Raw genomic sequence first — 25,255 nt, forward strand, 5'->3', positions numbered from 1 at the left:
GATTGATAATGGATACTCCTAACACAAAGGCGTCTGCACTGCCCTCCAGTCCGATCAAGAGCCAGTGATATCACACTGGGTCTGCATCTCCAACAACCCCGCTTCTCGTCTCCCCTGCTCATCGGCTTGTCTCCATACTACATATGCTGCACTGATGCACTGACCATCTGCGGATGCTCCGAATCGAGATATTCGGACGGCTAGGTTCTGACAGTACTACGATGGCGTCGTACCTGGTGCTTGACAGGGTGATACGGTAGTTGCATAAACCCCCACAACTAAACCGGGATGCCGGTTAGCGCATTTTTAAGATCCTCTCAGGTTGGCCGAAAGCAAGGAATCGGCACTGCAGAATCTATCCTATTCGGTCGTAGCAGCGAGTTTGTTTACAAAGAGTTCCATGAGGCCCAATTGCACAAACTACAAAGTGGGTGGGCTGCTGATGGGTAGTCTGTCTCTCCCCCAAGCTTCATTTCATCAATAACTGTACCCGTGATAATGCCAATTGGCCATATCTAACCTCGAACCTGTCCCTCCCCAAAAAAAATAACCCGTTTACTTTCAATATGTTCTGTTTCGAACCAAGCAGCCAAATGGCCGCTCGCTCTCCGAGACCGCAGGGCGACCCCCGCCAATCGCCACGGGTTTGTTAGTCAGCACGATTATCAAGCATCGCTCTCCGCCACCGGCCATGGATTTCTCTCTACCTCAATACTTTGTTGTTTCTTGCTATTCCTGCCCCTGAGAGAAGAAAGAAACTCGCCATGGCACCCTACGTGGAGGAGCCGAACGAGCCAACCCTCACCGCGTCCACCAAGAGGGCGCCGAACCTTGTGGCTCCGGAGCCAGGTACGTCCCATGTGGAAACTGATCTTGTGTATATTCTAACGTACACCCCAGAACACTGCCCTGGTCCCGAGTCCGAGACAGCAGGTCAGGGTGATGCCTGCGCCGGCTGCCCCAACCAACAAATCTGCGCCACCGCGCCCAAAGGCCCCGACCCCGACATCCCCATCATCACCGAGCGCCTCTCGCAAATCCGGCACAAGATTCTAGTCCTCTCCGGCAAAGGAGGCGTGGGCAAATCAACTTTCACCAGTCTCCTCGCACACGCCTTCGCCACGAACCCCGAGTCCACCGTCGGCGTCATGGACACAGATATCTGCGGACCCTCGATACCCAAGATGATGGGCGTGGAGGCGGAGACGATCCACGTGAGCAACGCGGGATGGAGTCCCGTCTGGGTAACGGATAATCTGGGCGCGATGAGCGTGCAGTTCATGCTTCCGAACCGCGACGACGCGGTCATCTGGCGCGGGCCTAAGAAGAATGGGCTGATCAAGCAGTTCCTGAAGGATGTGGACTGGGGCCAGCTGGATTATCTCATTGTCGATACGCCGCCTGGTACCTCCGACGAGCATCTCTCTGTCAACTCTCTTCTCAAGGAGTCGGGTGTTGATGGTGCTGTGGTTGTTACCACCCCGCAGGAGGTGTCGTTGCTGGACGTGCGCAAGGAGATTGATTTCTGTCGCAAGGCTGGCATCAAGGTTCTGGGTCTGGTTGAGAACATGTCTGGATTCGTCTGCCCGAACTGCACGCATGAATCTCAGATCTTCCGCAAGACTACAGGCGGTGGACGCCGTCTGGCCAAGAAGATGGGCATTCCCTTCCTGGGTGCCGTTCCTTTGGACCCTCGCGTCGGTATGGCGTGTGACTATGGCGAGAGCTTCGTGGATAACTTCCCGGACAGCCCTGCGTCCATCGCTATCAAGCGTGTGGTCCGTGCAGTCGGCGAAGCCGTTGGGGAAAACCCTGACGATGTTCTCCCCGAAGATTTGGTCGGTTGAATTTGACTCGGGCCTTCTGCCTTCATTTTATAGCGTGTTGCATGCGGTTTGGATGGAAGGTTCCACCTCCCGGCGTTTGGACATAGAATCTACTTTGATACCATGGATTATACGACATAGTTTACGAGGATTGCATCTGCTCATGAATAACAGTTCCATTCATCTATTCAATTCAATATTTCTTCTTGTATATCATGTCAGCTCTTATATGATGTTGACCTCTGGGTCGAGTGTCATCTGTAACAGAACCCGGCGATAAATGGTCTTTAATTCAAGGTCGAAGACGGTTCACTTTCGTATCTCCCGCCCCAAGAGCCGTACTCCGAGTGCTCGCGGACAATTAATTCATTCTGAATAAGATACAGGAATGTAAAAGTATCTCAGAGGGGAAGAGCCGCCGCAGCGCCTCATCGGTAATCAATAAATTGCCACTCACTGATGCCACGGAGTAGTTAGGTGTCTGGCCTGGGTGTTCTGAGAAGGGGGGAACGTTTGGGACTTGGATGCCCCCTCAAAAACAGAGTCCTTTGAACTGATTCATGCTGATAAATGCCATTCCAGTACCTGAGTATAAAGACGTAGTCGCTCAATGGATTCTATTTTCATTGAGCGATTCATAGATGCTCCCAGGTGGCTTGTTGACTCAAGGCCGGAATCGGCAAGCGACATCTATAGATACTTCTACCCCGAGAGGGATGAGATTTAAAACTTCATCTATGTTTACCGATGGATAAACGACTGTAAATTTAATCTATTACATTAATTCACTAAGAGATGTCGATACAATCGCTGGGACTAAAGGTCGGGCCGGTTCCTATCAACAAATGATCAGCCTAACACCGACGGAAATTAAACCCAGGCAGCCGGAGCCCCCTAGTGAGGCATCTCCTGAACTCATTCATCGCTTTCAGCCATTGCACCGTTTCAAGGGGTTCTATATCCCGGCCCTATGCGCGCCAACCAGTGTTTCAGGATCGACAAAGTACCAAGGCATCCGCATTCTGAATGGTCCCACCTGTCAAACCCACGCGCCCAGGAGCCGCTCCACCAACACCAAACACGTCGCGGTATCAGAATAATGGGTGCCACCGGGAGTTCTCAATCTCATTCGGAGCCATGTCCCCTTACTAATATGACGGCTCCATTTGGAGCCGTTCAGCCGGCCAAGTTAAATGCCGGGTAATGACCACGGGCTTGTCGCTGTCGCAGGCGCCGTGATAGGTGGACCTGTAGAAACGGCGGATGATCAGAAACAGCTACGTAGTCCGCTACGTAGTCCACCTCACTTAGACTCCTTCTGAGGCGTGGTGGCGTGTATCTCGCGGTTCACTTGCTCTTTGCGCGCTTTTATAGAATTTGGATCCCCGGAGTTGGCGTTTTGTTTTCTTTCTCCTTGCAGCTGGAGCTGTTCTCTTTCATCCTCTCATTTTATTCTTCTTGAGCGCTGAGTGCTGAGCTGCCCGCTTCTCTCCTTCTTGCAGTCTTCTAGTGCCTCGCAGCTCGAGTCTGTGCCTGACAGTCCTTTCACGTCGACATTCCTTCTATTGTCATTCATTTTGCGAAACAGACCATTGTGAAGTTTTTCTGTTCTTTGACAGCTCTGGAGCTTGTTTACTTCTCTTCTTAACCGTTCTCTCTTTCTCATTTTCTGGCTGTGCCATATCACTGCAGTGGAGTTCCACACAAGACCACATGCGTCTGTTACTTTCTCTTATACTTTTGCTTCCCTTGAGCTATGACTCTCTGGCTGCACCAACTGCCCTTCGGCCGCAACGGAAAAGCAGGTCTTTCCGGGTCGAGCGCGTCAGGCGCAGCGACTATGTCGCCCATGGGCCCAGCGCTCTGAGCAAGGCGCATCGCAAGTTCGGCATCGCCCCCACCAGCTTCACCGGTGTTGATCTGAGCGACTTCGAGCCCTACGAAGTCGCCAAGAGCGCTGTACTAACGACCAAGGATTCGGACGACGATCAGACGGGAGAAGTCGCCGCGAAATCGGTACAGAACAACGTAGAATTTATTTCGACCGTCACCATTGGCGGCCAGAACGTCCCAATGGACTTTGATACCGGCTCAGCGGACATGTAAGTCCACTCCAATATCGTAATCCCCACAAATCCCACAAGACCAATTTCCAACTAACATGTTCATGCAGGTGGGTTTTGAACTCAAACATGGACCCGTCCTATATCCAAGGCCACACGGTCTACCACCCGGACAAATCCAGCACCTACAAAGCAGTCGAAAACAGCAACTTTGAAATCTCATACGGCGACAGTTCCTGGGTCAAAGGCACAGTCTGCACAGACACCGTCTCCATCGGCGGCGCAACAATAACAGACCAATTCATCGGTCTCCCCTCAGCCGTATCCCAGGCATTCGTCTCAGATACAAACTCCAATGGCCTGGTAGGCCTCGCTTTCTCATCCATGAATACCTTCCAGCCCGGTCCCCAGAAGACTTTCTTCGACAATATCGCTCCCGACCTCGAAGAGCCGGTCTTCACTTCCCTGCTGCGCAGCGGTGGCATCGGCGAGTATGAGTTCGGAGCCATCGATCAGAGCAAGTATACCGGTACACTGGTGAACGTCAGTGTCGACCCGTCCAACGGATACTGGCAATTCGATACGAAGTTGTTCGCTGTGGGTAGCGGGCCTTTGCAGAGTGTTGCCGATACGCCGACGGCTATTGCTGATACTGGTACTTCGTTGATGCTTGTCAGCGATCAGATACTGAACGCGTACTACGGCCAAGTCGAAAATGCTCGGTATTCTCCCAGTTCTGGCGGCTATATCTATCCTTGCAGTGCAGATTTGCCTAGCTTGACTGTTGCGCTGGGTGATAAGTATCAGGCGACTATCCCGGGTTCGATGATTAAGTTTGCGGAGGTTGGGACGAATACGACGACTGGCGGGACGGGTGAGTTTTCTTTTGATCTCAATTTGGAGTCTATGCTAATCTCGTCTTAGTGTGCTATGGTGGTCTTCAGTCGAGCTCGGGTTCGAGTATGATGGTCTTCGGTGATGTGTTTTTGAAGGCTTTGTTTGTGGTCTTTGATCAGCGGGGTCCTTCTCTTGCATTTGCTTCTCCGAAGTGAGGTGGGGTTGTGGCAAGTCAAAATCGAGGATGTACAAAGATATCTAGTTTGCCAGATGCGGTAGACGATTTCATAGAACCTAGGGCTAGGGCCTTTTCTAGGAGAGGTTCTTACCAACTGCACCTATCTCATACCAGAATGTACAAATTATTCGAAAGACTTCATTGCTCGTTTCACACATGAACACTAAAAGTATTGTAAAGGTTTTTGACATTGTCTTTTCGTGAATATGCTCTTTATGGGTTTAAGGTGTAATCGTCCTCCAGCAAATGATATCCATTTACCGCACGGTGGCGTCCTTCAGGGACTTGACAGTACACACGACTCCAGAGGCAGTAACCAGCTTGCCAATGGCGGGCTTGCCCTCCTGCTCCTTCGCAACAGGGACAGCGCTGCTGTCAAAGGCGACCTCAAGGTCCTGGGTAGTGGTGAATCCAGGCTGGAAAGTCTCCCAGACCTTCTTCTTGGGGTTGAGCTGCTTCTCCGGCTCGCCCTCGGACCAGCCCTGGAAGGTAATACGCTCGCCGGCAGGGGCGTCAGCGGGAGGGTTGACAAGCTCGACGGGGCCGGCGTGCGAGTCGTCGTTCTTGGGGGATGCGGCCAGAACCATGGCGGCGGACTTGATGCCGCGCATGGTCACGGGCTTCAGGTTGCAGACTGCCACGATCTTGCGGCCCTGCATCTCGGCCAGAGGCACCAGGCCGTTCAGACCGGAGCATACGGTGCGGACGGTCTTGCCAGTTTCCTCATCCAGAGAGGTGTTGTCGCTACCCGGGGCATCACCACAGTCGATGGTGGAGACGTAGAGGGAGTCGGCATTGGGGTGGTTGATGGCGCGCAGGATGTGGCCAACGCGAAGGTCAATGAGGGAGGGGGAGAGAGGGGCGGCGGGAGCAGGCGCGGGCTTGGGTGCCTTGGGCTTCTTTTCCTTCTTTTCCTTCTTCTGGGTCTTGAGAGCACCGGCGGCGGCGTCAGCACCCTCGGCGTTCTCCTGGGGCTTGCCCTGGCCAACAACGAGAGGCTTCTCGGCGGCGGCGGAAGCGGCCTCGGGGTTCTGAGCAGCCTTCTCGCGCTTCTTGCGCTCCTTCTCCTCCTTGGGGTCGACGGGCTTGGGCACGAACTTGACGTCGTTCACGTCAATGTTCACCTTCTCCTCGTCGGGGATCTGCAAAGAAAAGACGCGCGAATTCTGAACAAAGTCGACGTGGCGCACAATGTGGTGGTATCCCTTCTCACCGGTGCGCTCCTCAGGCGACCACTTTTCGACAAGGGGAGCGACCAGAGCGTACACGGCAATGTCGGCGACCGAGGGCTTCGCACCGAGCAGAGTGGTGCGCGTAGAGAGGTGGGTGTTCAGCTGAACTAGAATGCTCTCAACAACGGGCTTGTCATCCTTGGAGAGGGCAGTTGAGAGGCCCGAGACGGTGTGCAGCCACTGCTTGACGTCGGCAGTCTCGGTCTCGCCAAAGATCACCTTAGGGAAGATCTTGGGCGAGGCATGGATATAATCGAGCTCGGTGGCATCGGGGGAAATGGCGGCCGGGTAGGAGCGGTAAAGGAGGGAAAGGAGCGAAGACTCGGGGGTTGCTGCGGTCGCCATGGTGAATGCGCGTGGAGGTGATGGAAGAAAAGAAATTCGAGGAGGGGCACGGATCTGTGTCATCGAATGGACCCGCGGGGTTACGCTTCGGGCCCGCAATAGGGCCACACAGCGGAAGGGTGTCAACTTCATGGAGATCCCAAGGCTATGGGATCTGCTGGAGCAATTGGCCAATTTAGATTCGCGTCCTCGACTGAATTCCGCAAGCTAAGCTGCTTTTTTCGGCGGTCGGCGCATTTTGATGACTCAGCTGAGCGTTGTCTAAAACTTTAGGAATCCTAGGATTTGGACTGATGGCACCTGAGGAGTTAAATAGATATGTATTTGTACTATTAAATAATGCCTATGTTTATGCTAATCCTAAATAGATATCCTTTACAGCACAAGCCTTCTTGCTGGTATATTGCCGGTGGCTTTTTTCTGATTGGTTGTCGGCAATGTATATTTGCTTGGCTACTCAACAATGGTGAATCTGGAATCCATCCCGAGAGTTTATACTAGGTGAACTAGGTACGTACACCAATTAGAGGACCATATGACCTCTTCATAGGTAACTAGAACATTTCCCATACCTTCAATCATTAATTGCAAAAGCAAAAGAGCCGTGCGAACTGGTCATTCCAAGTCACGTGCCTCGATTTATTGGAAAACATAGCACTCGAGTGCTATGGGATGAGACTCTGCACATGTGAGTAAGCTTACTGAGTTTACCTCAGTCCTGCTTTATTAAATATCTAGATAAAAAGTCATTACAAGCGGGCCTAGTATTCTATACGGGAAGCGGGGACCGGAGCCCGGTCCTAGTGCACTGCTCCTCGGGGCGACAACCTCAGTGACAACTGGAAAGACTGAATGGTATTTACTGCATCACCAGGAGGGAAGAGCGTAGCTTTGGCAGGTAGTTGTGGGTCATGACAGGGCTTATGGCATTCCTGACCATATGACGCTTCGCGGATACCTTACGGAGGACCAGTTCCTAAGAGACTTGGAACATTGCCAGGCAATGGATGCAGCCATCACCAGTGAAGCATAATGGCTGGCTCCTCATTCAGAAGCATTATTCTAGTGGAGCTATTCAGGCGGCCCCTAGCCCGCTTAAACCCCAAAATGTGCAAGGTAGTAAGACACCTGAACAGTAAAGTCATTTTAAGTCCATTGAACGCTATTCGCCACAGCACTATTCACCAATGATAATAGTCTACATGAATACTGCCCCGGGTCTTGGAATAGTTCGTTATAGGTAATAAGTGGGCAGTGCGGAATTACTCAATCAGCAGCATAAATATCGACGGATCATGAGCGGGGGAATGAATCAAATGATAATCACTGCACGATACGCTAATCTTTTTTGACTTTGTTTTTGTCCTATTGCGGCCCAGCAGAGTTGGAATGTGAGGCACCCTTCGACTGGTGGCTCGTCCTATCGCCCTGTTCGTTTGAAGGACCCTGAGCCGGGCAGAAAAACAAAGGCGCAGCTACTATAATAAAGAACGTCGCCTCCTAGGCGTATAGCATCATCTGTCACATACGGACCTACATCCATTCTTGTTGTATAATATATAGTGGGGCCAAATGGGTCGGGCCGGGAAGATCGGCCCGTGAACTTTACGCACTCCCGTTGTATCTGTGATTATTTTTCATTCCACATCTGAAGACATTAAGACAGTCCAACTTGACATTGATTGCGTATAACCTGAGATTTGATAATATCATGACGCCTAAGCCTCGATTAACCTTGGAAGGATCCTTGGATCTGAGCGCGCTCCCATTCGCGGTCGAGGTTGTCACCGATGGCGTTGTTGGCCTCCTCCTCAAGTTCGCGGCGAGAAATCTCGCCCTCACGCTTGGAGATTTTAGACTTGGACTCCTCACGCGACATTTCAACTGTGATCAAATTCTGTCAGTAACTGTGCCACATCTCGCAGGCGCGCTGACACTAACCGTGAATGTAAACAGCGGCACGCTTGCCGCTAAACATGGCGTGAGGGACATTGGTGGCACCATCGCTGTTAGCGTCACCAATACCGAAGACACCAGTCTCGTTAGTCCGCATGGAACTGGCGACCTTAATCTTACCGTCCACCATCTCGAGACCCATCTGATACGGGAGGGTCGAGGTCTGATTGGTGAGGTAGTCAACGAGGAAAGCATTGCGCTCGACGGGTTTTCCTTCAGTGAAGTGAATGAGGAACTTGTCGTACTGTTTGTCTTCCTTGTCGTCGCGGTGCTTGGCACCATCCTGGATACGCTGGAAAGAGGAGATCATGCGGTTGTCAATGGTGACGTTCCAGGCCTTGAGCTGCTTTTCCCAGTCTTGGGATTTGGCTGTGGCTTTAGCCTCGTACTCGGGATTACGGGTGCCGTTGGTGAAAGCAATTATATCACTGTTCAAGGTGTGGATTTCCAAGACCGCACCGAGCACATTATCAAGAGTAGCGACAATTCCAAAAGGCTGGTCACGGTGCTCTGGAGAAGATTAGAACCGTCTGTTTGTGTGGGATGTTTATTTTGATTGTATACGCACCATATCCGTCGCACCACGGGCACCAAAAGATTCCCTTGCCGAAAGCCTCGCGCAGGCCGGGCGTCGGGGGAAGCAGGTCGTGCAGACCAGTACCAAGCACGATTTTGCGTGCCGTGTACTTCTCGCCAGTATCGTCTGTCACGGCGAAGGAAGAGAAGTCTCCATCTAATGGGACGATAGACTCAACAGTCACGTTCTTGAAGTGGGCAGTGTCGTACTTAGAGATCTGCTCTCGAGCCAAGCCTCGGAAAACAGCAGGCGGGGTGCCTATTCGAGGTTAGACCATCTGGCAATACATGTACTGGAAAGAAAGGCAAGACTCACCATCGTTGCCAATCACATCGTGCATTTCCCGGGTTGGAGCATTCCGATATTTCTGGTTGTCAAACAACAGAGCAGTGCGTCGGACACGGGAGACACCGCTGAGAGCGCTAAGACCCGCAGGACCTCCACCAACGACGATGACATCGTAATCGGTCTGTGGGACCGAAACGGCAGCAGTCAATGCCAACAACGAGAAGAAGGCGGTCTTCATGAACATGGTGAGGGATGAGAACAGCTGCAGCCTCCTGTTTACTCGCAGAGCGCGCGTCGGGATTCTTTATAGATCGCGAACAAGCCACGCGCAGATCAATAACTTGGTTAATTAACTAACCCGGGCTGCTCGGGTGGCGGGTACACTAGATGTTCAGGATCGGCATCCCTTACATATCTTAATCGAAAATGGGTTCTGCAAGGTCCGGGGCCTTCTGAGTGCCACGGGGTCCCTCAATTGCACCAAATATTGAGAGGCTTCCTTGTGTAACAAGCCTGCGGATCTTCGGATCGTCCAAGTAACTTGCCGTTTGCTGCAGCCGTGATTGGATGGGTTCCTTGGTATGGAATAAACCATATCCGCCTTCCCCCACAATGCCCTTGATATTATGTACTTTGTGATCCCGCAATGTAACATAACATTGCATTGCACTGCAGGACACTATAGCCATGTAGGGGTCTTTGTTTGATTTGCTTGGCAAATTTCCTTCCGCCGAGTGGTTTTGGTAGCTATTATTGTCCAAAGCCTCATTCTTTGTCGGCTCTTGTGAAGATCAAGGTAAAAGGTGCAACCGTCCATTGCCATTTCGGGGTAGGATTATACATTCTGGTCAATTGAAGAGGTACTTTTTTAAAGAGATCTTTCCTACTATCCCTCAACAGCTTCTCCAATGAGGCTCTAGACTTGCCTCCACTCGCAGTCTGCATAAATTATGCATCATCCGGATCGAACCGCCGCCACACATATATTTGGGATTCATAAAGGCTCATTTTAACTGCGAAGGCCAATTATGGCTAGCGTATGGTGAATTTTGTCCCTTCGCAAGTAGACAGAACACTATTGGAAAACATTGACGAGAAACGGTAGCTGATGTGTAGATGTCTACCAGATAACGACCTTAGATACAGTCAATCCAAAATCATCAATCTCAACTTCTGTTGATAAGAGTGAAGCTCACTGGGCTACCCCGAGCACGCACTTTATAGAGTGTTCCGTGAACACGTGGTGAAATTAACCTGATCTAGTCACGTGTAATTCAAATGACACGTGAATATTCTGGCAGAATTGAAGGTTAAAAATGGCACCTAAATTTAGTTTCTCCCATCCGCGCCAATCTCTGGACTCTGCATTAGTTAGATTGTAAGGTAGGATCGAACCCCTCAAGACTGCCTGAAAACCGAGGTAATAAATGGATAAGGACTAGTTTCGACGAATGTGATAGGACAATGGGGACGCACTAAAATGAGTCACGATGAGTCCTGCCACCGTGCACCAACCATCTGTCGCCCGTGGTGGATCCCGTGGAGGCCTGAGCCAGGGGGCGCCAACCTACCCCCTGGTATATCACCTGCTTTCTCCTCTCACTTCTTTTTCTTCCTCAGGACACCACTCCTCGGCCTCCGTGACCGAGCCTGCTCCCTTTTGTCTCTCTAGAGACACCAGCTTTCCGTTTCAAAAAGATTTAACGCGCCACGGGCCCGCTCAGGCCCGTTTAAACAATCCAGTCATGCCGGCCTGCAGTTGCAACAGCACCGCGGCGGTCAAGCAGACCATCCTCTTCTGGCAGCCCGCCCAGCTCCGCCCCTCCTTCAAATGCCCAAGGGCTGGAGGGGCCGTTTTCTCCCTGGCATAATCTCTCTCACGACCACCTCTACCACCATCAATATCCTCTTTCGTCCCTGGCACCGCCGTTGGATCATGTCCCCTCGGCTGTGGCATACGGCCAATCCTTTGACAATCTTTTGCAAGAGTCGGAACTTTGGGCAGATCAGGATCTGTCCTTTGCCGATACCGACTGGAATTACGTATCTATCAACCACGCCACCCCGTATTCCGGCTTCGACGGTGTCGATGTATCCGTGAACGACCTGGGATACGGCATGGCATCTACCTTTGCTTCTCTTTCAGATTCGGGATCGAACGATCCGCTTGCTGTTCCCGTCTCCGCCCATTTTGCCAGCTCGATGAATTCACAAGGTGAGACTACTCTGCCTTGTATCTGATCAAAGACCACATTCCTAACATTTCCATTAGACGGGTCCTCGCAACCCTCTCCTGTGTCTCAGATCCCTGATTCCGTGGCAACGTCTCTATCTAGTCCTGGTATGTCGCAGGGTGACGATGTTCTAGGTCGTGTGGATTCATCTCGCGTTGAAAAACGAAGAATGAACACTCTCGCGGCCCGTAGATGCCGTCAGAGACGCGTTGATCGGATGAAGGGTCTTGAGGACGAGCTGGAAAGTATTCGGAGGGAACGGGATGAGTTGAGACTTCGGGTTTCGAAGCTGGAAGGGGAGACGGAGGCGTTGAAGGGACTTCTTACTCGAAAGAGCAACTGAAGCCCAACAAGCCTACCTTTTTTTTGAGCTGGTCTCGCAATGAATTCAATTATGTGACTGTCACATTACTCTCTCGTAACCCCACGTCAATTGCATCGTACATGAACGTTACCTAGGCCTTATTCTAATCCTCGGCCGTTTTCCCCATCGAGTGCAGTTCTCACGTCAGAAATGCACGAGCCAATGGTAAATTGCAAAACGGCCCAATGTGTCAGGCTTAGCAACTGTAGACGGCCGCATTCCGCAGTATGTTCTTTTGATTCCGACGCTCTCTACTGGAATGTGGGGAGTCGCCTTCCATAGCCGCTTTACCCCACAAGTGTGCGGGGAGCGGGTTTCTCCCCGGCCTAGTTTCATATTTGGATACTGGGACTCGCAGACATTCTTGAACCAGTCAGTAAGCCTCCGGTATTTGAAAGAATATCCTCTTCGAGGGGTTTGCATCACTTTCTCTCTCTTGTTTGTCAATACCAGCAGCTGCAGGGTCCCGTCCGAGTAAACATGCGAGCCGTTCGTTTCCATGGGAGAGGAGACATCCGCCTGGACCAGGTCGAGGAGCCCACTTGTGGTAGTGGTCAAGTGAAGGTGCGTTCGACATGTCGGCAATATAGCCGGTACACAGTTCAGATACTAAAGATCTATTCGATACAAGATCAAGCCTGCGTTCGTGGGTATATGCGGCAGTGGTATGGAACCCGACACCCTTTCAACTTTCTGTTTCTAAGTTTCATCAGATCTTCACGAATATCTCACCGGTCCACATGCAGTACCCGTCAACCCACACCCACTGACCGGTGAGAAACTCCCCACCACTCTTGGCCACGAGTTCAGTGGAACGGTCGAGGAGGTTGGGGACGGGGTGACTGGACTCCAGATCGGTGATAAGGTTGCTGTCAAACCCAATCTTAGCGATGATACATGTCAGAGATGTTTGATGGGTAGGACGAATTGCTGCGATAGTCTGGGGTTTATTGGATATAGCGGTATGCTCTCGCTCATCTGAATTCTTTTGTGTGTTTAACATTCCCGGTGATGCTGACATGATCCAGGGAGCGCTGGTGGTTTGTCTGATCACGTTGTCGTGAATTCAAAACATGCTATCCGACTACCAGAGTCGATTCCTCTGGATATCGGGGGTAGGTCAATGTCTCGAGGGTATCTTCCAAACTAACGTTAATTCGGTAGCCTTGGTGGAGCCACTCGCTGTTGCATGGCACGCTGTCAGCCGCAGTCCGCTTCAAGCCGATGATTCTGTGCTCATTGTCGGCGGCGGCCCTATTGGACTCGCTATAGTGCAAGTGCTGAAGGCGCGAGGTATTAAAACAATCATCGTTGTGGAAATCTCAGCTCAGCGACGAGAATTTGGTCGTACATTCGGCGCCTCTCATACCCTGGACCCGAAGGAAGTGGATGCCGTTGCAGAGATAATAGCCATTACTGGTGATTTCCGGGGTACTTCAATTGCATTTGAATGCTCTGGGGTGCAGGCTGGACTAGACACCGTTATGGCGGGTCTCCGTGTGCGGGGGACAGCGGTCATCGTGTCACTTTGGGAAAAGAAGCCCACTATTAATGCATTTGTCGACATTGTCTTGGGTGAGAAACACGTTACCGGGGCCGCCATCTACGATTATGACGACTTCAACGCTGTCATTGAAGCAATCGCCTCCGGTAGGTTGAGTCCTTGCTCTCTAATTTCTTTGGCTAATATCTCATCCTTTCAAGGTAACATCAAGCCGCAGCCCATGATAACTAGCAAGATCCGTATGGATGAGGTGGTTGAAAGGGGATTCCGGGCGCTCATCAACGAGAAGGACAAGCATGTCAAAATATTGGTTGATGTTTCTGCATGTGTGCTTTAGAGTCCGGACAATTACCCTATGAGTTTTCGCAATTGAGATACCTAAATGACACACTATGTCCCAAGCAACAATGTAAATAGACCACTGAATGGCATTAGCTGGTCAAATTGGAAATTTTTTAAAGGACGTGAACTCGTGTTTCCAATGACTGCAATGTTCTATAGAGTGAAGTCACATGACATTTTCAGCCACGGTCCGATTCCGCGCAGGGTCATTTTTGTGGTCATCCCGGATCTCCACTGCATGGCCTAGGGCATGTTTACTTTTGTTGACCGGCCAAGAGGTAGATCTCGATTGTATTACGTCTCGTAGAGCTGATATGAGCATATTGCAAACACGAACGACTTCGAGTAGGAAGGAAGGTAGGGGCCTGGAGGCGGGGTCTCCGGTTCAGACACCGCTGACAGAAGTTGTCATCCGCACGAATCTCGGTTATTGGTGCAGGATATCGCGCCATGCGTACCTTAGATCGTCTGGGCGGGGTGGACAACAGATCGGCCTAAAGATAAACTACGGCCGAAAAGAAGTCCCACAGCGGCCGGCTCCCGTGCGATCGCGAGCCCAACCTCTGTCGATCTTTTGAATCGCTTCTTTTCGACGAGATTTTATTATAGACACATATTGCTGGGAGGACACACCTTGCTGGGACAGTCAAGATGCCAATTCATTGCCCCAGCGGCGCCCGTTGGGGCTTCGCCAAGATCCTCGCTATTCGACACTAAAGCAGCAAGTCGCCAAGGCGTGTCCGCATCTGATTGATCCAATAATTCTTCTGGGAGACACGGGCTCTGCTCACCTCTGAGACACACCGGCTCTGACACCGCTCATGGCCCACTGAATTGATTGGCTACTCCTTTTTGAGGGGCGGATTGGGACTCAGATCTAAGGTCCCCGATGCGCTATATACGTAGTCTTTGCCGGGGATGGGCGCTAGCTTTCAATCTGCATTGAATTTTTATTTAGATCCGACCTCCCTTTGTCCTTCTTGATCCCACCCATTTGCAGGGCAATTGGGATGTAATTCTCATCCTCCACTATCCGTACGACTATTTCGGAATTCCTCAATACGAAGTGACATGGGAAGATCGCTGACCGGCACCGTTATAATCACGGGAGGTAATGGACAACTGGGGTCAGAGATCGCCATTGCCATTGCCAAGACCCAGCCTTTTGCCCATATACTCTTGACGGCGCGAGATATTAAAGGGGCAGATGTTCGCAACCTGATCGCAAAGGTTCGGCTCATCGGACCGCGATCTATCGAGGTCATCAGCCTCGACTTGAATGACTTGAGATCAGTGACCGGCTTCGCCCAAAGTACAGTGGAGCGAGTGCGAAGCAACGAGATCCCGCCGTTGGTCGATCTGATCCACTCCGCTGCCATTGCATCCTATACTGTCGATGAGCTGACACTCGATGGATACGACCCAGTATATCAGACCAACTGCGTCGCCCCATTCTTCTTGACCATCAGTCTTCTCGAGGCCTTCCGCGCTGGCAACGGAACCCCCGGCGGAGGCGCGAAAGTGATCAACATTGGCTGCTCAGCAGTTTCCTATGGGAGATTAGACTACTTCGACCGCGACCGGGGGCGAGGCGATCGGCGGCTAGGCACACCGATAAGCGCGAAGGAAGGGAACGTCCGGTATGGAAGCAGTAAACTACTCGCAAGCGTGGCATTATATGCACTGCGGCGGAGTTTGACCAGCGTCAGTCTGACCCGATCGTGATTTCGATTCCGACTACATGCTCACAATCCTGACCGGCCATTTAGACGGGTAAAATCTCCCTCGACATCTTCACTCTGGACCCCGGCGGTATGGCCGGCGAGAGCAACCTGCGATCTGGGGCTCCTCTGTCCGTCAGAGTTGCACACCAAACACGGTCGGGGCTGCGGCCCTTTCTGCGCATGTTATCCAGAAGCTCGATGAACAAGGCCAATGTTCCCGCCAAGGTGATCGCTAAAGTCGCATTTCAGCGAGACGCGGTGGAGACCTGTCAAGCGGAGCGGTATTATATCTTGGACAGGGAGTATGAGGCCGGATCCGTCATACCTACTCTACGGAACGGGTCCCAGATGGGGAAAGTGTTGGTTAAAATGATGCAACAGACTGAAATCGGTGGCAAGGGAACAAGATCTACGGGGTCTGTCAGCCCTGGATCAGCACTGTGTTGAAGGTGCCATGAGGATGCAAAGGATGAATTGTACATATGATAAAATTGCATAGTGGACTGGCGAATATATTGAATTTAATTAAAGCGTCTCCAATAAACAATAGGATCGGCCGCAAGCGGGCGCCGGATTCGGTGAGAGCGGAGAGCGTGAAACGTGCCACATCGCGGGTTACACCTATTCTTCCCTGGCGATCGAAAGGGAGGAACTTGGAACTTTTTGGATTTTCCCCGTCTCTTCTCTTCTCTTCTCTTCCAATTCTCAGATCGCCATTCCTTCATTCTCCAATTCCTTCTCCCCCGGGCACCTCGAGCTGGCCTTTTTGAGATTGACGGGCTGGACTCGCCAAGGCCCATCACCAGCTTTCGCTCAGAACTCGATGCTACAAGCCTATTAGCGAAATGAATAGGCACTACGCCTCGCCCAAAGGCTACGCTGCCTATCCTCGCGGGGACAGCACCTTCTCCCTCTCGCCCAACAAGTACGTACACTGCAGTGACGCGTTCATCTTCACATGCGCTGCATATGACAGTCGATCTTCAAAAAGCAAGCAGCTGACTTAGTGTCCCCTGCTAGATTCCAACCTCGCTCACAGCCTGCCCTCCGCCGTCGACGCCAACTCTTCCAACGGCTCATTCTCCTCGGCGGCATTTCTCTCTTGCTGGTCATCTTCATTTTCCCCTCATGGCGCGCTGCGATCCTCCCTACCCTCTCGCTCGGCCTCTTCCACGGTACAGAGGACCTACAACTACAGACAGTCCGATACTATGACCTGTCCGAGGTGGAGGGAACAGAGAAGGGCTGGGAGCGCGGGGAACGCGTCCTCATGCTCACCCCGCTGCGAGATGCCTCCTCCCATCTCCCAATGTTCTTCTCCCACCTCCGCAACCTCACCTACCCCCACAATCTCATCGACCTTGCCTTCCTAGTGTCGGACTCGCGCGATGACACTCTCAACATGCTGTCGCGCATGCTCACTGAGGTGCAGAACAACTCGGACCCGACGATGGCCTTTGGCGAGATCTCGGTGATCCAGAAGGATTTCGGCCAGAAAGTGCAGCAGGATGTCGAAAGCCGGCATGGCTTCGAGGCTCAGGCCAGTCGTCGTAAGCTGATGGCCCAGGCGCGGAATTGGTTGCTGAGCGCGACCCTCCGTCCTACACACAGCTGGGTCTACTGGCGAGATGCAGACGTGGAGACGGCGCCATTTACGATCATTGAGGATTTGATGCGGCATAACAAGGATGTCACCGTTCCAAGTATGTGTTGACCGATGGTTTACTGGAGAATTACGCTAATTGCTATCCTTAAGATGTGTGGCGGCCGCTTCCGGATTGGCTAGGTGGAGAGCAGCCGTACGATTTGAATTCGTGGCAGGAGTCGGAGACGGCGCTCGCGCTGGCGGATACACTAGACGAAGATGCTGTCATTGTGGAGGGATATGCCGAGTATGCGACATGGCGACCTCACCTCGCTTACCTCCGCGATCCCTACGGCGACCCAGACATGGAGATGGAGCTGGACGGCATTGGCGGCGTCAGTATTCTGGCGAAAGCCCGTGTCTTCCGTGCTGGTGTCCATTTCCCAGCATTTAGCTTCGAGAAGCACGCTGAGACGGAAGGATTTGGCAAGGTAAGAACGATTGTCTCGGTCGATCCTACAATGACTAACGTGCTTTAGATGGCCAAACGCATGAAGTTTTCCGTTATTGGATTGCCACACTATACGATTTGGCATTTGTACGAGCCTAGCGTTGACGATCTGCGCCATATGGAAGAGATGGAGATGGAGCGACAGGCTCGCGAGCAGGAAGAGCGGGAACGCGAACTTGCTGAGCAGAAGGAGGCTTCCCAATTCAAGTTTGGGAATACGCACAAGCTCAACGACGAGTTCAAAGGTTCCGATAAGGGGCCTGCTGCTCAACCGGTCAAAGAAGCTGGAAAGGGCTCTTCCTTCCAATAAGTAAGGCAGCCGGCGATACCCCTGCCCTGGAAATGACTTCTTCTGCCGTTTCTCTCTCGGCCACGATTCAAAATTCTCTATCATAGAATTATCCAGCCGGCTGGATGATTGATTGCCGCTCGAGGCCGATTTGACCCAATCCGTTGGAACCAGCCATCACAAGGATTTTCTCATGTCGAACATTCTCGAGCAGCGCAGGACCTATTTAGCTTGTCATTTCTCATTCTTGCCTGTATATTTCCTGTTTTATCGGTGTTCTCATTCATGGTGTTTAGATAGCATACTAGATGGCGTGATACGGGGAAGCAGTGTTTCAAAAATAAACGATGAATTTTCAACACTTATTAACACAAGTAAATTTCCTCTAATAAATCACAACTGTTATCATTGACCACATAAAAGTCGTGGATGGTTGTAGAGTGTGTGAAGGAACCCCATTAAACGGTGGTCTGTGCCCTCGGAGCGCGTCCAGCGCGTCCCCGTCTTTTTACCGCGTCCCTCTCCAACATCCCACCAATTGCTCGCTGACGACCAGCAATTGCTCACTACAATGGCGACCCAAGGTACCCCGAGCATCCTATTCACCAACACACAGCCCCAGCAAGGCTTCCGACTCCTAGAAATCCCGCCCGAGCTAGAGGAACTGTTCACATCCAAAGACGCACCCGCGTAAGTCAACCCCTCACGTCCAGCACCATCAAACTAACGCTAGAACCAGACTCGAACTGAAGTCCCCCTCCGCAGCTCTTGCCCATGCCGTTGCCGACGCCAGCGGCCAGGAATATGTCAACCTATGCACGCCGACCCAAACATACCGCATCCGCCAAGTCATGTCTTCAAACTCGCTGCACATCCTCCGCCCCAGTCTGGGCCAGATCTCAAAAGCCGATATTAAAGTCGTCGAAGATGAAGCTGGGGAAACTGGCACGTTGAATCTGCCCGACGAGGCGGTTACAGCTATTGCAAAGTGCGGGTCGACACTGGAACTACATATCCCGCCGGGGGGGTTCTCGGCTGTTCCTTTTTTGGAGAAGAGTTTGGCGCTGTATGATCGGCGGGTTGGGGATGATGATGATGGAGATGTCGCTATGGATGAGTCTGGAGAGATTGGGCTTGTTGAGATCCGCAATTTGAGAGATCAGGTTTGCGCTGATATTCCCGTGTCTGCTGTTCAGTGTGAGACGGGGTGGATGGAGATTTGTGCTTTTGTTGATGAGAGGCAGAAGGTTTGTTGGAGACCTTCGGCAAGGATGCGGGTGAATGTTTGGAAGCGGATGATGGAGGGTGCGCTCCTGCAGGGGATTGACCTGGAGAAACAATTCCTTGTTGGGGATCTGTGGAAGTCTGTGCTTGATGATGGAGATGACTCGGAGCCACCGTTTCCTCGAGGGTTGCTTGAGGCCGTAGTGCGGAGGTTATGCGTCCCGGACGAGAGGCCAGCGTTGGCAGATGAGATCAAATGTGAGTTTGGTGGACTGGGTCTTGTGGACTTCTTTGGCTGACTATTGCTGCAGGGGCAAGCTTTGACAAGGCCGAGGTTACAAAATGGGTAGGCGAGACGTATCTCGCTGCTACTGCTCCCACGGTGTCATCTGCTATTGGACGCAGTGAGTTCTTACGAGCGTGGAAGGACTGTCTTCCCGAATCATGGAGAGATGAAGTTGCCCTACCCAAGCTGCCACAGGGAGCTTACAAGAGTCCCGATCCTACAACCGTCTTTTATGTTGAACCATCACAACGACAACAAGTCAGCAAAGCCTCAACTGCTTCGTCTGCGACCGCCGCCAAAGCCAAGACTACAAGGAACTGGCACGAATTGCTCAAAACTCAAACGCGCCGCTGATTGCAAGTCATCAAGGCGCTGCTGCGTTCATTGATGGAGTCCCAGTCTATAATGCTAGGCCCCTCTAGAAACATGATGGTCATATCTGCCGCCCAAGAAATATGAGATCCACCGTCAAGTGGGACGGATCACAAGCAAAATCCCAAAATGATACCCAAAGCCAAACGATTAGCACCAAGTGTACTTCTCGTTCAAAAACCACTCCACATCCTTGCCAAGTCCTAGCTCGGCACCTGTCCAACGCAAACTGGAAATACTGCTCTTCTCACGGTGCACGAGCTGCGCATCCGGATCCAGCAACGCCACTGCCTTTTGCAGCAGTGGTGTGGGGTTCCAAAACTCCACCGTGTGCATATTCCAATCATGTGCTTCTTGCTGAGCTCGTTTCAAAATACCGGCCATAGCCTGGACCAGTGTCTGCTCTTCCTCTGGCGTCGTGGGATCGTCGTACACCCACCGCAGAATGTACAGGATGTTATCTTCGGGTTGTTCGCCAAAGTTTCGATTCCAAGCGCAGTACACGCGAGCGTCATCGTTTCCAGCGCCCTTGATCATGGGCGGGGGGCGGTGCGAGCACAACCTTTGAGCGAAGAACTCCTCACGAGCCCAGTGCCATACGAAGTGATCAAAGTTAGGCACAATGGCGACCTTGGCACCGGTGGACTTTTGCGAAGCAACTCGTAATTGATCTCGCAGCTTAGCGAGAATGATGTCGTTGCACATGTTGCTCCGGACGTCCTCCGCGTACAGATCCCTCGTCTTCTCGCCCGCTCCGTGGGTCACTCCTTCCGCAGGCGGGAGAGCCAAGTGCGACGAAAGATAAGGCCGCCACCCAAACTGAGCATAGAACTTCTTCCCAATATCTGAGAAAAGAATAGTGAACAATGCTCTGCCCCTGGGCTCCTTTTCCATTTTCCAAGTATCGATCTTAGTACTCAGTTCCTCAAGCATGCGCTTCGCATAACCCTTCCCCCGGAACTCAGGCCGGCAGTAGACGCTGCCCACGCCGTGGGTGCCAACCTCTTCCACCTGGCCGTCGTGCGCAAGCAGTGCTTTCTTTCGGTACGACTCGCAGGAGCTGAGAATGGTGCGGTCATCCTCGGGCTCGTTGCGGTCCACCAGGATCCAGCATGTCAGTCCGTCGCGGGTCAGTCGCTGCTCGAGAAGATGGTTCTCGCGTGCGATATAAGTTTCGACGTCCAGGGGGCCTTTCCAAACGATGCTGTTCAGTCTGATGGAGGCGATGCGCTCAGCTGGGGTGGCGGGGACCAGGATTAGATCTGGGGAATCCCCCATTGGAAGAGAAGGGACGTCTTTTGCAATCATCTTGCCGCGCTACGTAGCTGGTGCAGTGCTCTGTAGATGGAAGTGTTGGTGTCCGGCGAGAGCGAGGAAACCCCAAAATTTCACAGCGGACTTTTTGTCCGCTAAGTGAATCGGAGGAAAAATAAAAGTATAGATTGGACTTGCACGAAAGCAAGATGTAAAGACAGAGTGGTCGTCAAGTATTCCAAGCGTCTATTGTCTCCGCTGTCTACAGACAAAGGAGAAAAGCCAGTCAAAGATGACAGGAAAGAAAAGTCCGGGGTGTCGTCGAAAGTGGATAACGGCTCCAGAGTATGCTACCCACGGGTTTCAAACGGCCTGATATAAATCCGGGTCTGGGGATGAGGGGCCAACCCTGTAATTAGAATAGTAATACGGGCCAATTCCGATCCTAGTGACATCCCCGCTCGTTGCGCCTTACGATCCGGGCCGGAATGTCCTGCTCTACGCTCCAGCAAGCGAAGAAGTGGTTTCTCTTTGTCAACCGGCCCGATGACAAGCGACGGCAAGCGGGTTGATGAGCTAAAGTTGTACTCCGGCTAGACCTGCCGTTGACGTAACACGGCTTTCGCGCTGGGTCAGGTGGCGCCCAGGGTAGGGCAGGAGCGAGTCAGGTGGCCCTTTATGTAATGCGATCTATACAATCGAGTCAGATCGCGTGGCAGATTAGATTCATGGGTTAACTCTATTTGATCTTCCAAGGTTGTGAGGTCCGGTGACGCGGATCCTTGATCAGGCGGGGTTTCGGTTATTTTGAGTCACGTCATTGCTAGCGGCTCCAGCTCACTCTTAGCATGTTAATACCAGGATGCCATCGGAATAGAGTCGCTGCGTATTATTCACACTGTATTTACAGGTGAATTTCCGACTTGTACTACCCTGGTCATGATGAGAAATGGTCTTCGTCAACAGAAGACGATGGATGAAAAGACCAGCGCAAAGCAATAGCATACAGCTTCTTCAAGTTGAAGCGTCTGTTCACAGGATCCATTATACTATACTGCACATTCGACTGGCTATATAACGCTTACAAAGTCAACCTGGAGGCGTATTATTTTCAGCCGGGCCCAGAGAACAGAGAATTCAGTCAACAAAGAAGGGGGGGGGAACTCAGCACAAGAATGAAGAGAAGAAAGGCCGAATGCAATGTCACGGGGGAAGTGCCATGAAGGGAAAATAAAAACGAAGACACAATAGAAATCAACAGGGACGCAACGACCGGAAGCGAGACGACACTTGGAAGACTAGTTGCTAGATAGTTGAATTGGCTAGAAAATAAAAGAGAATCATGAAGTTGAGAGAGATTCAACATAGGAGACGAATGAATACAAAAAAAGGAGATGGTATGAAAAAGAGGCCAGACCGCAGCAATAAAGATCAGCAAGGAGAGTGAAAACCCAGGGATCAGCACAAGAAGATGCAAAGAGGCAACACTGCAACCAGTGATAAAAAGGATGAGAGAGAAAGAGGGTGGAAGGAGAAGGAGCGTCATGAAGAAAGATGAAAAGAGCAGGGGAGAGCTTGGGGGAGTGGGAGGGGATGTAAAGAGCCAAAGAAAGAGGAAGAATATGAACCTGATCTATGTAAGTAAATGCCATGCGAGTCCCAAAAATTCGTCCGCTCCCCGTTTTATGTATTTGCGCCACTTTCTTGCGGATGGCAATTCCTAATTTCCTCGTCCATCATGTATGTTCGATCATTGGTCACGCTAAATCAAGAGACTGAAATGGGTGTGGACAAATAACAAACGAACAACAATTTCCCCATGAAGAAACTTGACACAAATATTTCCCAATGTTCCCCGCATTTCAAGGAAAAATTGAAGTTCATGGCGGTTGTTCTGAGTCCACCGGTTCGTTAAACTTCTGCCGTGCCTCCTCTACCCACAACTCCAACCGAAGCTCCCCAGCCTCCACACGTCGTACAGGTACTGTTTTGGCGCGGCCGTTCGAAACCGGAGGAGGTGGCCGCTGGGGCTCGCCGTTGCGTACTTTCGACACGGAGAAGGGGGCGGTGCAGGATCGTAGGTGCACCTTTCCGGGCTCGGCGACGATCCACGTTTGTTCTTCTTTGGTAGTGCCTGCAGGGGGTAAAGCATCCTCGCGGACTTCGATACACACGGTGAAGCTGAATTCGTCATCCCGCGGCAGCGGGGTAAGTCGCGCACAGGCGGACGCGAGGCGGGCTAAACAGGCCCGGAATTGTGACTCGAGGTCGACCGAGGTTGGGGCGGGGCCCCTGTCCGAGACGGAGGCGCCTGGCATAGATGAATCTTCGGTTCTGTTTTCAAACGTGGTATTCACTTCTCCAGCCGGGGCCCGAGGGAAACCCGACAGATCAAAGGCATATCGTTCGAGGGGTTGATTTGAGCGGAGAGATGAAATAATAATACTGACGGCGGTGATTGTGCCTTTCAAGATCTCTGTCCCGACTGCGATCGACGCATCGTTGATATAGTCGCACACTTTAGGGTGGCGGGATTGCCGGACGGGATAATTGTATGCCCGCACTGGCAGGAAGGTCGCGCGCGGGTAGACGGATCGCAGGAAGAGTATTTGGTGGACGGAAACGGTGAGGAAATTGGTAAAGGAAGCCGCCAGCGCCGACTGGTTGGTGGGCAGCGATTTGGTAGCAGGGACCGGAGCGGAGAAAGTGGTCATGGTGGTGGTACTACTGGTCTCACTGGCCATCGGCATTGCCGTCGAACGATCTAGCGTCGTTTCCACGGTAAGGGTGATCTTGACGGAGTCTCGAAGAATCTGAATGATGTTCCACCCTGAAGCTAATCATCGCTCTGCCTTTCTAAAATCATCGGTCAACCCTGGTATTTTGTTTAGTGGGATGGGTGGTGCACTATCAAGGTTTTTTTCCTCCGCTTGCCGACGGCCAACGACACATCGAGTTTCGGGATGGGACTTGAGGGTAGTGTGCGGCAAGGGCTGAGACAGTCGGATTAGGTAGTGAGAGGGGGGATGAGAAACCCCTGGTTGGTGGTCGGGAATGAAGTTGGGTTGGAGAAATGAAGTAGATGGGGGGGGGTTCCGTGTATATGGTTGGGGAGGGGAGGGGAGGAGGGGGTTTGGGAAAGCGAAACATACGCTTGGGTGGACAAACGACAAAGATTCAAAACCTCAAAGCATGAGGGATGGATGACGAGAGAAAACAAAGCGCCGATCCCAGAAATATAAAAAGAGAGGGACTTTTTTTTGGGCGCAATGATGTTTGTCCTCTGGGGTGTTTGGGTGAGGAGGGGTGGGTTCAAAGCGAGAGGAAGGAGGGGGCGTAGGGTGAACCCGAGGGGGTTTAGCGGCAGGAAAGTCCTTGGTGCCTGGCGTGGGCGACAAGTGACAAGCCGGACAAGATAAAGATGAAGGCGATGAGTCGACGTTGAGAAACGATGTACCCCGTGGCTCGAGGGGAAAGGCAGGAGTGGAAAGCGCCGGTCAGTGGAAGGTCACGGTTCCCGTCACGTGGTTGCGTCATGGTGCTGGCCCTGCAGAACTCGTCTACGTTTTCGCTTCTACGGCGTTGTTTCTCGGGGTTTTTTTAATTTATCGATATCTGGGGATGTTTCTCTGTTCCTTCGGCGCATCGAGAAAAATTTTACTGTCCGGAAAAGCTTGTCGTGGACACGCTAGGCGGGCCATATTGAAAAAAATAGGTCGAACAATACAAATGGTATCACAGGTACCGCCTTTCGTGTACGTGCACAGAGCGCACAGGTTTTTGCCCTTTTTGCCTCTTTTTCTCTTCCCCACCGAATTGGTGAGTTGGGTGGGATGATGAGAACTCTAGCGGCAAAGGGCGATCATCGCTTGCCCTGGGAGAAAAATAAAAAGGTAAAAAAAAAAAGGAGTATCAACACACGTTGGGTATAACACCAAGAGATATTATGGGGCAAGGAACCATAAAACCGCCCAGCGCCCAACCTTGGGAGCGGTCCAAGAACCGACGGGGTATAGCCGAGCAGGGGGAAAAAAAGCCACTGTGCGGATGTAAGCTTATTTTCCCAACTCCGGTACCACTAAGACCTGACAGAAAGCCCACGACCAATTCTGCAACACTGTTGTCTTCAAGGCCGCAAAAAAAAGCCCTTCGGAAGATTGCAGTACGACCGATTACACCGTCCATCGCCACAGACCGCAGCACT

General features: G+C 51.9%; 11 protein-coding genes across 11 annotated transcripts; 7 read left to right on the plus strand and 4 right to left on the minus strand.

Annotated features, from left to right (window-relative positions):
• Positions 1 to 764: 764 nt before the first annotated feature.
• nbp35 (Fe-S cluster-binding ATPase) lies at positions 765 to 1,847 on the plus strand (the record flags this gene model as incomplete). The annotated part of the gene is made up of 2 exons (XM_058455483.1): positions 765 to 849; positions 901 to 1,847. 2 exons carry the CDS (start codon positions 765 to 767, stop codon positions 1,845 to 1,847), a joined length of 1,032 nt encoding a protein of 343 aa, XP_058305471.1.
• A 1,692-nt stretch (positions 1,848 to 3,539) lies between these two features.
• N7498_008422 (pepsin-like aspartic protease) lies at positions 3,540 to 4,941 on the plus strand (the record flags this gene model as incomplete). The annotated part of the gene is made up of 3 exons (XM_058455484.1): positions 3,540 to 3,928; positions 4,000 to 4,763; positions 4,814 to 4,941. 3 exons carry the CDS (start codon positions 3,540 to 3,542, stop codon positions 4,939 to 4,941), a joined length of 1,281 nt encoding a protein of 426 aa, XP_058305472.1.
• A 280-nt stretch (positions 4,942 to 5,221) lies between these two features.
• On the minus strand, positions 5,222 to 6,541 carry N7498_008423 (putative cofactor for methionyl- and glutamyl-tRNA synthetases; the record flags this gene model as incomplete). The annotated part of the gene is made up of 1 exon (XM_058455485.1): positions 5,222 to 6,541. One exon carries the CDS (start codon positions 6,539 to 6,541, stop codon positions 5,222 to 5,224), a length of 1,320 nt encoding a protein of 439 aa, XP_058305473.1.
• Positions 6,542 to 8,270: 1,729 nt separating this feature from the next.
• Positions 8,271 to 9,606, minus strand: N7498_008424 (NAD(P)/FAD-dependent oxidoreductase; the record flags this gene model as incomplete). Its single annotated transcript, XM_058455486.1, has 4 exons — positions 8,271 to 8,425; positions 8,483 to 9,007; positions 9,066 to 9,332; positions 9,390 to 9,606. 4 exons carry the CDS (start codon positions 9,604 to 9,606, stop codon positions 8,271 to 8,273), a joined length of 1,164 nt encoding a protein of 387 aa, XP_058305474.1.
• Positions 9,607 to 10,852: 1,246 nt separating this feature from the next.
• On the plus strand, positions 10,853 to 11,939 carry N7498_008425 (bZIP transcription factor JlbA/IDI-4; the record flags this gene model as incomplete). The annotated part of the gene is made up of 3 exons (XM_058455487.1): positions 10,853 to 10,939; positions 11,106 to 11,577; positions 11,635 to 11,939. 3 exons carry the CDS (start codon positions 10,853 to 10,855, stop codon positions 11,937 to 11,939), a joined length of 864 nt encoding a protein of 287 aa, XP_058305475.1.
• Positions 11,940 to 12,440: 501 nt separating this feature from the next.
• On the plus strand, positions 12,441 to 13,801 carry N7498_008426 (2,3-butanediol dehydrogenase; the record flags this gene model as incomplete). Its single annotated transcript, XM_058455488.1, has 6 exons — positions 12,441 to 12,524; positions 12,592 to 12,625; positions 12,674 to 12,922; positions 12,989 to 13,075; positions 13,125 to 13,610; positions 13,665 to 13,801. 6 exons carry the CDS (start codon positions 12,441 to 12,443, stop codon positions 13,799 to 13,801), a joined length of 1,077 nt encoding a protein of 358 aa, XP_058305476.1.
• A 1,076-nt stretch (positions 13,802 to 14,877) lies between these two features.
• Positions 14,878 to 15,977, plus strand: N7498_008427 (glycosyltransferase family protein; the record flags this gene model as incomplete). The annotated part of the gene is made up of 2 exons (XM_058455489.1): positions 14,878 to 15,510; positions 15,576 to 15,977. 2 exons carry the CDS (start codon positions 14,878 to 14,880, stop codon positions 15,975 to 15,977), a joined length of 1,035 nt encoding a protein of 344 aa, XP_058305477.1.
• A 398-nt stretch (positions 15,978 to 16,375) lies between these two features.
• N7498_008428 (ANP1/MMN9/VAN1 family protein) lies at positions 16,376 to 17,936 on the plus strand (the record flags this gene model as incomplete). The annotated part of the gene is made up of 4 exons (XM_058455490.1): positions 16,376 to 16,455; positions 16,551 to 17,233; positions 17,287 to 17,606; positions 17,655 to 17,936. The coding sequence occupies 4 exons, from the start codon at positions 16,376 to 16,378 to the stop codon at positions 17,934 to 17,936; spliced, it is 1,365 nt and encodes a 454-aa protein (XP_058305478.1).
• A 550-nt stretch (positions 17,937 to 18,486) lies between these two features.
• Positions 18,487 to 19,779, plus strand: N7498_008429 (putative sister chromatid cohesion protein Dcc1; the record flags this gene model as incomplete). Its single annotated transcript, XM_058455491.1, has 3 exons — positions 18,487 to 18,605; positions 18,655 to 19,397; positions 19,451 to 19,779. 3 exons carry the CDS (start codon positions 18,487 to 18,489, stop codon positions 19,777 to 19,779), a joined length of 1,191 nt encoding a protein of 396 aa, XP_058305479.1.
• A 168-nt stretch (positions 19,780 to 19,947) lies between these two features.
• Positions 19,948 to 21,105, minus strand: N7498_008430 (uncharacterized protein; the record flags this gene model as incomplete). The annotated part of the gene is made up of 1 exon (XM_058455492.1): positions 19,948 to 21,105. One exon carries the CDS (start codon positions 21,103 to 21,105, stop codon positions 19,948 to 19,950), a length of 1,158 nt encoding a protein of 385 aa, XP_058305480.1.
• Positions 21,106 to 22,931: 1,826 nt separating this feature from the next.
• Positions 22,932 to 23,801, minus strand: N7498_008431 (putative mitotic spindle checkpoint protein (Mad2B); the record flags this gene model as incomplete). Its single annotated transcript, XM_058455493.1, has 1 exon — positions 22,932 to 23,801. One exon carries the CDS (start codon positions 23,799 to 23,801, stop codon positions 22,932 to 22,934), a length of 870 nt encoding a protein of 289 aa, XP_058305481.1.
• Between the last annotated feature and the right edge of the window lie 1,454 nt (positions 23,802 to 25,255).

Source organism: Penicillium cinerascens (assembly GCF_028974065.1).
Source record: "Penicillium cinerascens strain IBT 15544 chromosome Unknown scaffold_4_segment0_segment0, whole genome shotgun sequence".
Taxonomy (NCBI): Eukaryota; Fungi; Ascomycota; class Eurotiomycetes; order Eurotiales; family Aspergillaceae; genus Penicillium; species Penicillium cinerascens.